Genomic DNA, 14,541 nt, shown 5'->3' with positions numbered 1-14,541 from the left:
TTTCTTGTTCCTTCATCAGGTGAATGACAAATAATACACGCCGGGAAAAAGAAAGTATGCACTTGAAAATTGTATTTGACTAAAACATTACAAATGTTATCAACGTTACTTACCTGAAAGACCCGTGAAGATCCGGGTTAGAATAGGTCTTAAGCAACCCACGCTTGCCGTAAGAGGCGACTATGCTTGTCGTAAGAGGCGACTAACGGGATCGGATGGTCAGGCTCGCTGGCTTGGTTGATGCATGTCATCGTATCCCAATTGTATAAATCGATGCTCATGATGTCAGTTACTGGACTGTCTGGTCCAGACTCGAGTATTAACAGACCGCCGTCATATGGCTGGAATATTGCTGAATGCGGCGTTTAACAACAAACAAACAGACAAACAAACAAAACAGTCAAAACAGTCGCCGAAACACTGCAGACTTAAGGTCCAAAACGTAACACTGATAACGTATCAAATACATCACCATCGAATAAACATTTCTCGTTTGTTTCATTTGGTCACTATCAAACATGGGTGTATATATACTTCCTTTGCCCGGCAGTGTATATACTTAAAAGTGAAGCCAGTTATAATTAGGCACATACGTGTATAAGATAAGCCAGTTGACAAGATTGACGTTTCACAACTGGCTTGTGTTGAATGTATCTAATTATAACTGACTTCATGTTTATATTATTTGTACTGGCGCCATGTTCTCCACCATGTCATTCACCTGCTGAAGGGTCAAGACGTAGCCGAGCCTGTCTTACAGACCCTGATACAAATATATCCCATAGAGCCCATGCAAGTCAATAATGTTCGGCAAGTCTAGATTACTGCAGTATCTGAACATCAAGAGATCGAGTCCCTGGGTTCCTTTTTATTATATTTTTATTAAGATAATTTAACACTGTAAGATATGTTCATTTCAGAGACTAGATCTTAGTCTAGCCCTGAAATTTTGTGTACCCGTTATAAGAAGTTGTAATCCATAATACTCCTTGTCATGAATAACTATGCAAAGCCGCCTGAAACTGGACTTATCAGTCATTTGCAATCTTTGCCTTCGAAATAAACAGACCCGGTTCCGTTCTCTATTCCCACATGTCTAGTAGCGGTACTATGCTGTAAGATAACATACCTGCAGGTGTGAAATTAGCACAGAAAATTGGCTAATCCAGAGTCAACCATGTTCCCAATGAAAATAAGAGGCTTTGTTATTTACAAAAGATGTTGTTTTCTCCATTTTACAAACTTTAGTTACAAATCCAGGCCCACAGCTCATTGATGTAGCGTCCGTCCATGTGAATATCAGTCCGCCCGCTTTGTGAGCTTTGTTATAACTATTCATACCTTACAGCGAATACATCGAATAAAGTGGTTGAAGCATTCTTAAAATGATAGCTCACCTTCCTAATCCCGTTTTTTTCTTCAAGCATTTGGTTGAGGGGTTATCACGTATGACATCATATTACTACCTTACCATCAGCACAACCATAAATCCTTGCGTAGAAATGAACCCAGACCACGAATGAACACACATACCACTTGGCTACTTTCCAAACCAACTTTCGAAGAATTAGGACAAAGGTAGCAATGAAAAAAACAAAACATATATATGGTTACAAATGATTTTTTCAGTTTATAGTTATGTCTCAAGTGATAAAGTAAAGATGTGATCAGATTAAATTACAAACATTATGAATAATGAAATATTTGGTTTGTATTTCCCATTTGACATTTGCAGGGATCTGTATCAATGGTGACTGCCTAGCGAAATAGCACGGAAGTAAAATAATGGTATGGTATGACCTATTGAAACCAATCTCAATAAGATTATTATGAGTATCTTAATTACGTGGTTTCAGCTCAAATGAGACGTGATTACTACCACGCAAACATGATACTTGCAAAATGACCTTAAACGGTTACTTTTACCCTGCATAATTTATTTTAATCTAAGTCTGTTACATTATATAGATGCTTCTTCATTTCGATTAAATCCAGACTCCACCGCCGTCATATAGATGCATTATAGCTGAGCGCGGCGCTGGCACAAACCAAACAAAATTACCTTTAAAATAAACGCTCGCTTAGGATTAGATTAGGAGCTTTGTTCCTTTAAAACATACGAAATATATAATGAAGTAAATGAGGTCAGGTTCCACGACAATATAACTCAGCTTTGCAGCTTTGACTCTGTTCTTATTAACTGTGCCAAGTGACTCAAATCTCACCTGTTACCATTAGGCAAACGGTTATTAACAGAATGTATTAATTGTATTCAGATTGTAACAAGCCGCATCGGTACATTTCTGCAAGACACGTAATGACTCTACCAACTTATTATATATACTACTGTAGTCGCAGGCATGTAAACTCATCAGAATGTATTCATAGATATATGTAGAAGCGTACAGGCAAATGGGTCGTCCGTAACGACGTTGGCATCATCGTCTTTCAAGATGAAATGTCGACGATGAGACGAGGCCTTTGCAGCAGTTTAATCACTTGATCTAAACAGCCGACTTGCGCGGGTCCGTGCTTAGATTCGGTTGATTACGTCCTAATCAAGGGAGTAATTAGGCGGAAGTGAAGGGTCTTCGTGGGCGATTGTTTTGGCCGCTGTGATATCAATTCACTGCATAAGGGAACAAACTGATGTTCCAGTCGCGTCCGTTTAGTCGTTTATTATGATTCTTTCATATCGTTTCATGCATAAACACTTGCCATGCTCATGCATCCATGAACTTGTTCTGATTTATGTTACAGGTTGGAGCTTATTGTGTGATATAACGTTTCAGTCTGGTCGTTATTATTTGATAAACCCAACGAACAGAAGAAACTACCTTAGTAAATGTTGTAGTAATTGAAACACTGTCGCCCATGCGTATTAGTCTATGCTGACCTTTCTTGAAGATGTATTACAATGCATCCAAAGGTTAGAAACAATGCCACAATGTTCTTAGTAAATGAGCGAAACGACCTTTATGATACCTCGATAACATTATGTAAGGATTTTATTGCCGGAAGCGTTTTCAAAAGGCAATAAATTAATAAAATCCCCCAACACGGGATGTTTTAATCACCCACAATCGCACATGTTGAGTATCCGGTCTGTATCCATAGACAAAAGTACTCAAAAGTGAAATTAAAGAATGAAATATGCATGTCACTTTTGGAAGTGTCTTTGAAGAAATCCAGTGGCACTGAAGTTATTTCCAAATGCAGATGTTCTTTGAGGTCAGTTTATAATTCTTATACATTTGTTTGATAGTCACGGTGACATTGATTGTAACGACATATATTAATACATGAATCGTACGTGCAACCTTAAGTCATCAAACGAAGTCTTATTATTATGATGGATGCGCTACGCGCACTCCCAGCATCTTAGCAATGCACTTTGACATGCTGCTAATCATCTCTAACTAACTGATGTCGATTTCAAAGAGGCCGACAATTCTCTCCCTTCGCCTAGACGAGCGAGCTACACAACTCGAGCAGACAGCACGAAACAGTAGTCACGTGATCCGAGTGTGTGTCTCAAAGCGAGGCTGTGTGTTGATACCACAGTGTGGCCGCGAAGTCGAAACGTGAACTCTTATAACTGGCCACAAAGTGGACATAAAACACATGGAGTACAAAAAAGTTGGATATATATCGAAAAAGTCGAGGCTATCGAGCGAGCCTTGATCACAACTTTGTGTGTAGCAACTTAGTGGACTTATTCAGCGGCGTGGAAACGGGACAAGCTTCGCTCGCTTTTACAGGTGAGAGAGGTAGGTCCCCCGAAACAACACTGTGTGTATATTCGGCCTCTACGGTGGGTCGCGGACCTCAAATGTGAATCTCAGCCTGTGCGAGGCGTGAAAACGACCAATGCCAGTAAAGTCAGATACTATGCTTATCACTGTGTTATTTCGGAAGTGTACCATGTGCTAATTGCAGTGCGGAGACTATATTCACCTGTCGTGTCAAATGCAATTTGGACGTGCGTTATTGTGTACTCGACTATAAACAGATCCAGGCCTCAAACAACAACGAACCTGGAAGCTTGGAATACGAAAAGGATATACGTTATTGTGATACCTCGAAGTGATTATTTGACGGTTTGTGAATGCTGTCACGACGTATTCCGTTATAGATTAATGTCAACTATAGCGACAAAGCCATTTCGCCGTTACCATGTGTAAATGAACTGAATGCCCGATCTTCAGATTACAGGTGTAAATGTATAGTGCTTGTAGGAACCTGGATGAATGACCAATTTTAAGAAATATGGTGAAGATTTGATAGAAAATAATATTTGCTGGCCGCGCAATGAGTGCCTATACGCCAGCAATGAGGGTCGGGAAAGGAGAGAGAAAATGGGGGACTCGATTGCTTGTGTTGTTTCTGCTTGCGCTCTCACCCTCCAAGTCAAAACAACAACAAATAAAAGAAACATTTGAGGTGACGGAGGAAGAACCTCCGGGTACTAGAATTGGTAGAATTGGTGCTTCCAATAGCAACATAGTACCCCCGATAGATTTTGTAATTCCTGAAAATAATTTCAGATTAGATCAGCAAACAGGAACCCTTTTTACCAAATTACGACTTGACAGAGAAAGTAAAGACCTCTACTCATTTTATGTTCAGGATAGTAATAATGAATTTATTGGTGTCCAAGTGCGGTTAGTGGATATAAATGATAACAGTCCTAGTTTCCCAAATAAGACTCAGACACTGAGAATATCGGAAGGAGCTCCTAAAGAAGCCAAGTACCCCCTAGGCACTGCCACAGATAGAGATTTATTATTTGGAATTCAGGATTGTAGAATAGTTTCTGGAAACGATGAGCAACATTTTCGATTAGAAACACGAAGAGCTGGGAGTTTTGATTGGCTTTTAGACTTACTTATAAACAAAGAACTTGATTACGAAACTCAATCAAGATATGACCTGGTGATACGAGCTTCAGATGGAGGGAATCCACCCAAAACTGCAGAACTTAATCTGGAAATTTTGCTCATTGATCAAAATGACAATCAGCCCCGCTTTACTCTCAGTCGCTATCATGCTTTGATACCAGAGAACACAACCATCGGAACAAGTGTTTTGCAAGTTTCAGCAACAGATGATGATGCTGGAGAGAACGGATATGTCACCTACCAATTGGACCCTCAATCGGAAAGAGCAAAGTATTTCCGTGTGGATCCGGTGACAGGTGTGGTCAGGGTTAACAAACCCCTTGATTATGAAACAATTCCAAGTTTTCGGGTAGCCATTTTTGCCAAAGATAATGGCTCCAGCCCACAAAGAGCCAGCGCTGCTTTGGAAATAGATTTGAAAAACATCAACGAATTGCCTGCAAATATCAGCCTTACTTTTCTACAATCAGATGGAAACAAAACGGGTAAAATATCTGAAAATGTTCGTAAAGGTACACTTGTTGCAAGAATTTCAATCACTGATCCCGACAGTCCAAAGGAATATTTTGATGCAAATATTACCCTTCTTGGGGGTGATGGTGTCTTTGACCTCCATGAATCAAGCGGAGTAGTGTACCTCATCGTGGTTTCCAAACCACCAGACCGTGAAGTAAAACCGTTTTATAATCTGACAGTTATTGCAACAGATGCTGGTGAACCTCCTCTTCATGCTTCTTACTCGTTTACGATTTGGATAGAGGACATTAATGACAACGATCCAGTCTTTACACAACAGATCTACACAGCTGAAATTCATGAAGTTGCTGAACCTGGTACCTACGTTGTGAAAGTTTCAGCAACAGATCCTGACGATGGAAACAACGCTCGGATACTTTACAGCATTTCGGACAGAACCCCAACGTCCTGGTTTCAAATTGACAGTAACACTGGTCTTATTACGACAAAGTCAGCGATAGATTGTGAAATTGAAGCACAACCCAGACTTTCAGTGATTGCATCGGATGGTGGCGAGACCCCACGGATATCGTCAGCTACAGTGATAATTACTGTCAGGGATGTCAATGATAAACAGCCAGAGTTTGATCAGAGTTTCTACTCGGCCTCTGTTCCTGAGGACAAGGCGGTTGGCCAATGCATCTTACAGGTAAAAATACTCTTCATTGTCCTCAGGTGTACAGCTTGGGTACTGATGTAAGACAATATTTACAAGATGATTTTTCAAGCATCAGAATTATTCTTGATATGTTTCATAGAACACAGTGACTAAAAGTTCCAAATGTCTTGTAAACTTTAAAACACCGTCTTGTTCAAGTTTGTTCCAAGCCTTTTATGTAAATATAAATTTCTAAAATTGTCCCTTGACGTAAAACTTGTTTCTTTGTTATATAAGTTGTCATCTTGTAAATATTGTACAGTGTCGAGTTGTTTTTTTATGTGTCTCCCACCCTATTAAGCTTTTTATTCTGTTTTAAACATAGCAGAATCAAATGATTCAATCCACACAGTGAATGCATGACAAACTGCTTGACTGTTCATCCAAGCATTCACACACTGTAGACAGCTGCTGAGTTGAAATACGTGATGTACCTGTAGTCAACAGACCGTGGAGCCGGGGATTAGTCACATCAAACTCTACATACAAACATACCATTATCTATGTCAATTCACTATCTAGTATATGATAGAACAGTGTGATGCTTGTATGATGGTTGCATTAATTTCCAGTGTACTGTGTCCTCTCAGATACTTGTAAAACCTGTCCTCATCAGCCTTTCTATGCTGTACAGTGTTCACAAACGGACAATTGATTCCATCATGTATGTTCTCTGCAATATGTTGTACTGGTACGCCCTTGTAGCCAATCTAGCATGAGTCGATCTGAACCAGTGAGGAAAAAGTCCTTGCAACAAAAAGGATCAATTTAAAAAAGGATTCTGTAGCCATGTTCTATTTTATATGGAAACTGCTTGACACGCACCAGTGAACTGGAACATCATTAGAATCCTCTCCCATATTGCATTAAAAGCCATCTGCTTCTAAAATAGATTTTTGCACCAATGACCCTTGGTCAAATCTGACACACAGTGGTCAAGTTCAGATCTTTGGAACACTTAAATGAAGCATAAAGCTATTGTGAGAATCAAACTCATTCATGTCCAGCAGTGACAGTATTGTTTTGAGGGGGGTAGGAGAAAGTGATTTGACAATGCGAGTGGTGAAAACTTTGCAGGAGGTGTCTACTTCAACCCCGGGTTGGTTGTAGCTTCAGGTGGCCAAACCTGGTGACACAACAATCCTGGCGTCAGGTTATACTTAACAAGTGCTGGGAGACAATGTGTTTGTGCCAGAAGCACTCACTATTCACCTAACTACTGTTTTAATGGTGTCTATTGAAATCATTTTAACTTTGTGCCTTGTCACTTTGTAGGTCTCCTATAAATCTATGGGCAATTGATTTGTGTATATCAAGGTTTGTATAGAAGGACCTTTTTTGTTGGTGTTAGGAATTTTACTCAATTTTCTACTTTTTGCAATACCAGATTGATACCAATACTCTCTGGCTCAGTACAAGTTGTGAGTAATTGTTAGGAAAATATAACTGGTAGAGTTGATTGAATGAGATTTAGGCCATATGAAATGGTGTTAATTTGATATGGTTGACTTGTCAGTGAAACGACTTTCACAATTGAATTCCAACCCTTAAATTTTGACAGTGTTAGCAATCACATTGTAAGGCTGTAAGCTGATGTGGTTGCAATTCATTGTTTGGGGGGTGTCAAGACGGAATTAGTTTCCCAAGTATGGCTGTGTTGATAATACAGGTGTGAAATATGTCATTAGGGTCACAAAGGATGTGTGGATAAGATGGGATGATATGTACAAAACTTGTACATTACACAAACATATCACTTTTTGGATGGTTTGTATAGTAAGATATCTTATTAGGTTACTTATGTTGTGAATATCTGATATCTGTTCCAATACTGACTCCTTTAGACTGTCATACAGACCCTGATACAATATATACAATACAGCCCATGCAAGTCTATAGTGTTTGGCAAGTCTAGATTACTGTAGTATCTGAAAAGGAAGGGTCTCTGGGCTCCTTATATATTATATTTATTAAGATAATTTAACAACTTTTTTTTCTGTATGATATACTCATTTCAGAGACTAGATGTTAGTCTTTGAATCCATTTTCAGTGTCTCCATATAGGTTTCTGTTGGCAGGTTACTGACAATTATTTCTCAAACAGTGTTTTTGTTGAACCCAAAATGGAAGAATTTATAAAGGGCTGTTGATACCATCCATGTTGATAAACCGGTGAAAACTCCATTAGAGATTCACTTGACTTGGTTTCCTCGCTAGAAGAAAGCAAACTTGTGTATGGGAAAATGCTGAGGGTTAAACTAAACCAATATCCAGTGTGTTTATCTGTCGCCGGTCAGTGTCAAAGAGCAACATGGACGAAATGTGGCATGTCCTGGACACCCTCGGTCTTCTGTGTGACCAAGGTGGACCTCTATGCTAATCTTCCTGATGCTGTAGATTTGTTATTGGTTTTTCAGCATCCGTTATGACCTGGACATAGTGAGAAATGATTTGACTAATTTAATTATGGAAAGATTTATTTTGAATCTTTTCCTTAATTGATAAAATGTATCTTGCTGATTGATAAATATATTACTCAAAAGAAGGTAACGAACGTCCGATTCTTTCATAGTACGATAATTAGTCTGTAATGAATAATATGACAGTATCTGGTGTTCTTTAACTTCTTTTGAGTAGTATACAAGCTTTGCCTTTTTGAATGGCATACATACTGTTTTAGTTGCATTGAAGCATTGTTCATGTTAGCATTTTCAATGGTGAGATCTCAAAATAAACATGTAAATCTTACATAAAACTTGTTTGTTATCTTGATTTGACAAATTTCCATGATTTGTTACCCTTCCAACACAATTGTGTAAGAAGACCTTATATAACAATGAAGTTAGCCCAATCATTGTGGCATAAGTAACAATATCATATTCGTTGTGATGTCATTGAGATTCAAGATAGTTGAGATTGGCACAGTTACTGTCTACTGACTGAAGCTGCATCTTGATGGATGATGCTTTTTGTTAGAAATATGCTGACAGGTACATTGATATGCTAATGAAGGAGCAGGGAGGTACTGCTTTAATGTCATTGTTGTACACTCTTCAGGGGTTGAAGATTTTTTTCTGAATCGTATCAAAAGTTGGTAGCAGTATGTCCTGATGCTATTTGTCGCCTAGACTAACATTTAGTCTATGAAATCTTATATTACACAATATCCTCCTTGGCTCTAAAAAAAAGATATTCTGTATGCTTTGAATAGAGCGAGCTAGTGCTGACTAGACTTACTTTTGTATGCGTTTCTAGATTATTATTTTTTTCATAGAATAAATACATTCCACAGTCATGGTGCAGGACTATTGTCACCAGCAAAGTCACTGTTGTTGATATGATCATCACTTACAGGTTCACGATTTCAGAGTAGAATATAAGATGTGTTGTTCTATTCAGGGAGACGACTGAGTCACGATATCAGATGTTACTGTTATTGAAATAATTATACTTCAACTTTAAGTCCACTCTTCAGATATTTTTTGGGGAGTGTTAAGACCTTGAAACATACTTTGTTTCCAAGTCATGATGAAGTCTCAATCCTCTTAGTCAAAGATACGTGACACGACAAACCTAAGTTAAGTTTGTGTAAGTACTTTGGATTCCAAATCTTTTCCTGTTGAGTCTTTTTGGTACCTTTAGACTCCGGGTTGATGTTTGCGCTGTCTAGGGATAGAAAGTTCGTGAAAGAAGCCTTTCAAGATATCCGCTACAGCATGTATGAAAACTGAATTGCTGTGCTCCAGACTCCTTGGATATTTATCTTATCAACTGAGTAGGAGCCATGGTGACACTCAAATCTTCAGCCAAGGAAAACACTAAGCCAAACAAGTTTTTAGCATGGATGAAGATTCATTTTGTATGGACCTTTCTGTTTAAGGTGAAAATAGTATAAATTTGGTATGAACCATATTGTTCACAAAGTAATTATTTTTATTTTTTTATTTACCAGAACAAAAACAACTAATCCATGAACACAAAAACACAGCTGGTAAATGTCTTTTCGCTACTTTTTGGATTCCAAATTTTGTATAGAACCTTTCAGTATAATCAATACCAGCTCTAAGGTTTAAAAAAATTAAGAATACCAAATTAATTTTCTGAATTTTTGTTCCACACTTCTTAAGACATTGGAGTTGATGGATCTTTGTTTGAAGTTACAATAACAGTCTGGCCCTGAAGTAATACTTGTGTTAAACGGTGCACCTGCTAGTCAGAAACGCTTATCTTTTCTTATGGCAGTCTCTGATTACAAGGTTCATGTCAAGATGACCATTCTGTAGCTTTTTGGATCTTTTGTGTTTGGTTTTCATTTGACTGAACTGTATTGTAGGTAATAAATTTATTGATAAATTTTTATGATCACCTGGAAGTGTGTGTGCTGTCCGTCGATATGGGCTCCCAAAGTTTTAGTATGTATGGTATTAGGAGTGTAAACTCAACCCTGATATTAGGAGTGTAAACACAACCCTAGTTGTATGTTTACATATATGCTTGATATATTACAGTTTCAAAAATACGGTCTTAATTCCTTTTGAGGTAAATCAGTTGGAATGAGATGTTATCTAAAGAAATTGTAATCAAAGCATTTGGGCTATACCAAATTTTGTTGACTTTGTTCAGAAGTGATTGATGATATATGACAAGTTGAGAAGTATTACATTGTTACAAATCACATTTGTTATCAACTTGTCACAATTCTTCAAGATGCAGGACTCTGATATCCAGGAGCAAATGATATAGACGGAATCAAACATGGATTTTCACGAGGAAGAATTTTGAATATCTTTCGGCATCGGTCGAGCAAAGTTTATGTGTGTTTGCAAACGGAAGCACTTGAAAGAAAAGTTGAACAGTGCGGGCTGAAAGTTTTACCTTTATTTGTCTTAAGAGCGGGCAAATATTTGAGCCCACAGGGCCAACCCATAGAAAAACACTGTCTCGCAGAGCGCTGTGTCGTTTCTGATGCACTGGGCACAAGCGATAGGATTATAGGATCTTGCCTTCAAAACCGACAGTCTCTCTGTTTCACACTTGTTCACAACCATCGGGTTGAATTTGTGAAAAAACAAATAAGTGACTGACACAAGCTGATAGAAAACATTGGTCAATTTCTTTAGTTTGTGTTCTCAGGGCACCTGTCCATGTCTGTTGTGCATGCGATCTGTCTCTTAATTTGCGACTTGCAGTGGTACTTTCAGTTAGATAATATCCTTTCTAAAATATTTTTGTTCAGTCCCGTTTTTTTATTAATATGGGTTACTGAGAATATCTTTTACTTGTGTTGAATGAAAAGTTTCTTTTCTTGATATAACAAGATTAATAGGATTAAAAATTAACTTTAATCTGATAACGGTTTAAAATTATGAGTATTATATCTCACAATAATGGACACTAGAACAAGTTATTTAGTTATGAGGTTGAAATATTGCTAAATAGCTGTTTGTCCTATATGATATAAATAGATATGGCAGATGGGATTATAAACATGTCAGACAATATTTTCCCAGAAATATGAGCTGTTCGACTCCAATTTGCTGCTAATTCGTGTTTAAATATAGCGTCCACACCTGTGTTCCAGCTATGAAATCAGCTGATTCAAAATTTGGCACTATTCCTTGGCAAGCCTTTTCATTGATTTATTTCAGTTACTTTCGTTTAAAGTTATCACTTTTCTAACTGCATGCTAATCTGGAGGTTGGGCACGTTGGCCTTTTTCACATCGGTTACACCCTGATTCCATGAGAACAGTCCCGAACACGAACATCACTTCCTGTCTTTAAATTATTGAACCGTGTAAAAATTGGGGGTTCAATTAATTTGTTCACAAGTAGAAAATAGTTCACAGAAGAACTCAAAGGTTATTGAATTTTTTTTATGGAAAAGTCTTGAAAACACCTTGAATTTGGACTTAGGGATACTGCAAGTGGTGGCATTCTTATCATATATTTTTGTGTAATGTGTTTAGCCACATACCTAAGTTTAGAATGCGCCTTTGAAAAGGTTTTGAACTTAGCTGGTTCTTAAGCCCTGCTAAATGCCAAATAGCATGTTTATTTTGTGGTGCCATTTCTTAAAGGAGAGCCTAAATTCTCTTTCAAAATATTGTATTTCATTTATGTGATAGTGCATCTCATTCTTCGGATAAAAGATGAAAAAAAGAGTAAACATACTTTTTTTCCGTTAACCCTTTCAGGAAGAAATTGTTTGAATTCACTTTAAGGTTCATACATATACAAGTTCTCATTGTGTCTGGAGACTGCCCAATGTCGGCTCTGGGAGTTAAAGTAGGCTATCACTGAAAGGGGTTGATGGCTTCCGCCTTCCCCAGCAAGGGTTAAGCAAAGTATAACTTCACTTTGTGTTTAAAGTCGGTACAAGTGGTGATAAGTGAGGAAGCCCTAGCACAAGAATTCAGATGCAATCAATGTTATAATGATACGATCCAGACGGTTTCGTGCCACAGTTAAGGAGAAGAGGAAATCATTCAAGTTATACAGGAAAACCCTATTAACACCATATGAGGGAAAAACTAACCAATTTATGGCTGCAAATATTGGGCTTAATAAAAAGTTGTCTGTTTTTGAAATTACATGTTCATGTAAGTTTTGTCAACTATTGAATTAGGTGTCAGATTCTCTTAGCCACATCAACGTAGGATTACTTTGGAATACAATTGTTGCCACGTTTGCGAAGGCTTTTCCCTTGTGGCAAGGGATAAATTGAGTTCTGCTGTTATTTTCGAAAACTGTTATGGTGTTAAGCAATTACTTTAGGGTAAAATGAAATTTCTTTAAATATTTGTGCAGCATCAGGTGTCATTAAAAGAATCTTAGAAACACGATTTAGGATAAATTTCTGAGCACTTTGAAGAAAATGATGTGTCGAAGTTAATAAAAGGTCATGTATTGATCAGGGAATTAGACACAGAAACCAGAATTCTGAAAATGTGGACATTGTGAAAACCAATCTGAAAGCCATATTGGTAATAAAACTGTAAAATGAGGAAATATCATCTCAGTAATGCCAAAGTTCTTCAATACTCGCGCTGATGGAGGATAATTTCAGTGAAAGGTATCATGAAAATGTTGACATTTCTGACAAAATTTACAATGATTAAAGTACCATGCTGAGAAGGAGGAAATAGTCTAACTCTTCAAGATCCTGTCCAGTTAGCTTTGATCAAGGAGAGTGACAACCCTTTTGCCTCAAAGAGCTCCAGGAGTTAAAGATAATGATATCAAACATGTACGTATGGTAACCCAAATTATGACTTCTCTGAACACATAATGTAACAAGAACATATGAGAGTGTTTGATTGACAGGAGGATCTGAATAAGTCTGTAAGGAGGTGGAGGGACAATATGATTGGTGTTAGATGAGGAAATGGCCCCGTGAAACAATCAGATAAAGATGAAAGAGGACATCATGGGGATGTTCAGCAGCTCCGACTGCAGGCCGAGCTGGATCAGATGACCATGTGGGTCCCAGCAGACTTGCTGCCTTGCATGGGGAACCATTCAGAGTGGTAGAAATGTAATTTGTTGAAGTACAAGAATCCTTTACATCCCAGCGTCAAGTGGTGTCTGCATCAGTAGCTATTGCACCACTTCCTGTCTGAATGGTCGCAGTAGAGAGGAAATGGTGTCATACCTGAACAAATGTATTTATTACCTCATACACCTGTCTGTCTGTGTTGTTGATAATGGGGATCATGGATCTGATTTACAGTAACAATCTGAAAATAATGATGATGTCAAAAGTTGTAAGTGTTAGGATATAAATAATTCGGTCATTCAAGAAAATTGAATGTGATGTAAATTTGATGATGAGCATGATAAATGGGAAATACCATAGAAATAAATAATGTTGATGTAGAAAGAAAATAGTTTCTTAGTAAAGATATAGGTCATTCCAGAAGGTTTAATCTTTTCGACAGGTGTGCATTATTATAATCATGTTGTTTTTTTTATGGAGAAGTTACAATCACACCTATCATATAAGTCAACATGGCTCCCTGGTATAGAGACATTTGATAAAGGTCTTTCCTGAAACTGAAACTTTCTTGTGGAACACTTACAAAGCAGGATGTAATTAAAAAGTTTATTTTTATTTGCTACTTGTTACACTTGAGGGCGAATTTATCCAAATGAACAGATAAAATAAAGTCATGTTGTACAGCTAGCAGGGAAGTAAACATTGCTATGTACATTTGGGTCCAGTGAACTTAAAATCTCAGTTTGTTCTCAACAATCTAAAAAAACTGTATAAATACAACTGAAGGAAGGAAGGACCAGATTTTCCCTTGTAGGTTTAAGAGGTGAAATTGAAGACTTGTTAGTAAAACGTGCATAAATTACCAACATTTATATTCGTATGGAGACTTGCACCAAGTCTGCCTTCTCTACCTGTCTCTTGAAGTTTTTACATGGAAAGGTAGGGCTAGAATTCCGAGAAGCTGAGCAT

The 14,541-nt window shown here is 37.7% G+C and overlaps 1 protein-coding gene across 1 annotated transcript in view; it reads left to right on the top strand.

The window, feature by feature from the left end:
* Positions 1-3,552: 3,552 nt before the first annotated feature.
* Positions 3,553-14,541, top strand: part of LOC139450172 (protein dachsous-like) — a 110,477-nt gene continuing 99,488 nt past the window's right edge. The window contains exon 1 of the mRNA XM_071231850.1: positions 3,553-6,066. Within this exon, the coding sequence (XP_071087951.1) occupies positions 4,312-6,066 (1,755 nt within the window). The 5' untranslated portion in view covers positions 3,553-4,311. The remainder of the gene's footprint in view (positions 6,067-14,541) is intronic.

Source organism: Haliotis cracherodii, unplaced genomic scaffold, assembly GCF_022045235.1.
Source record: "Haliotis cracherodii isolate W230 unplaced genomic scaffold, xgHalCrac1.p SCAF_8, whole genome shotgun sequence".
Classification (NCBI taxonomy): domain Eukaryota; kingdom Metazoa; phylum Mollusca; class Gastropoda; order Lepetellida; family Haliotidae; genus Haliotis; species Haliotis cracherodii.
The sequence above is the reverse complement of the archived record's forward strand: the minus strand, read 5'-3'. Positions and strand labels throughout refer to the sequence as shown.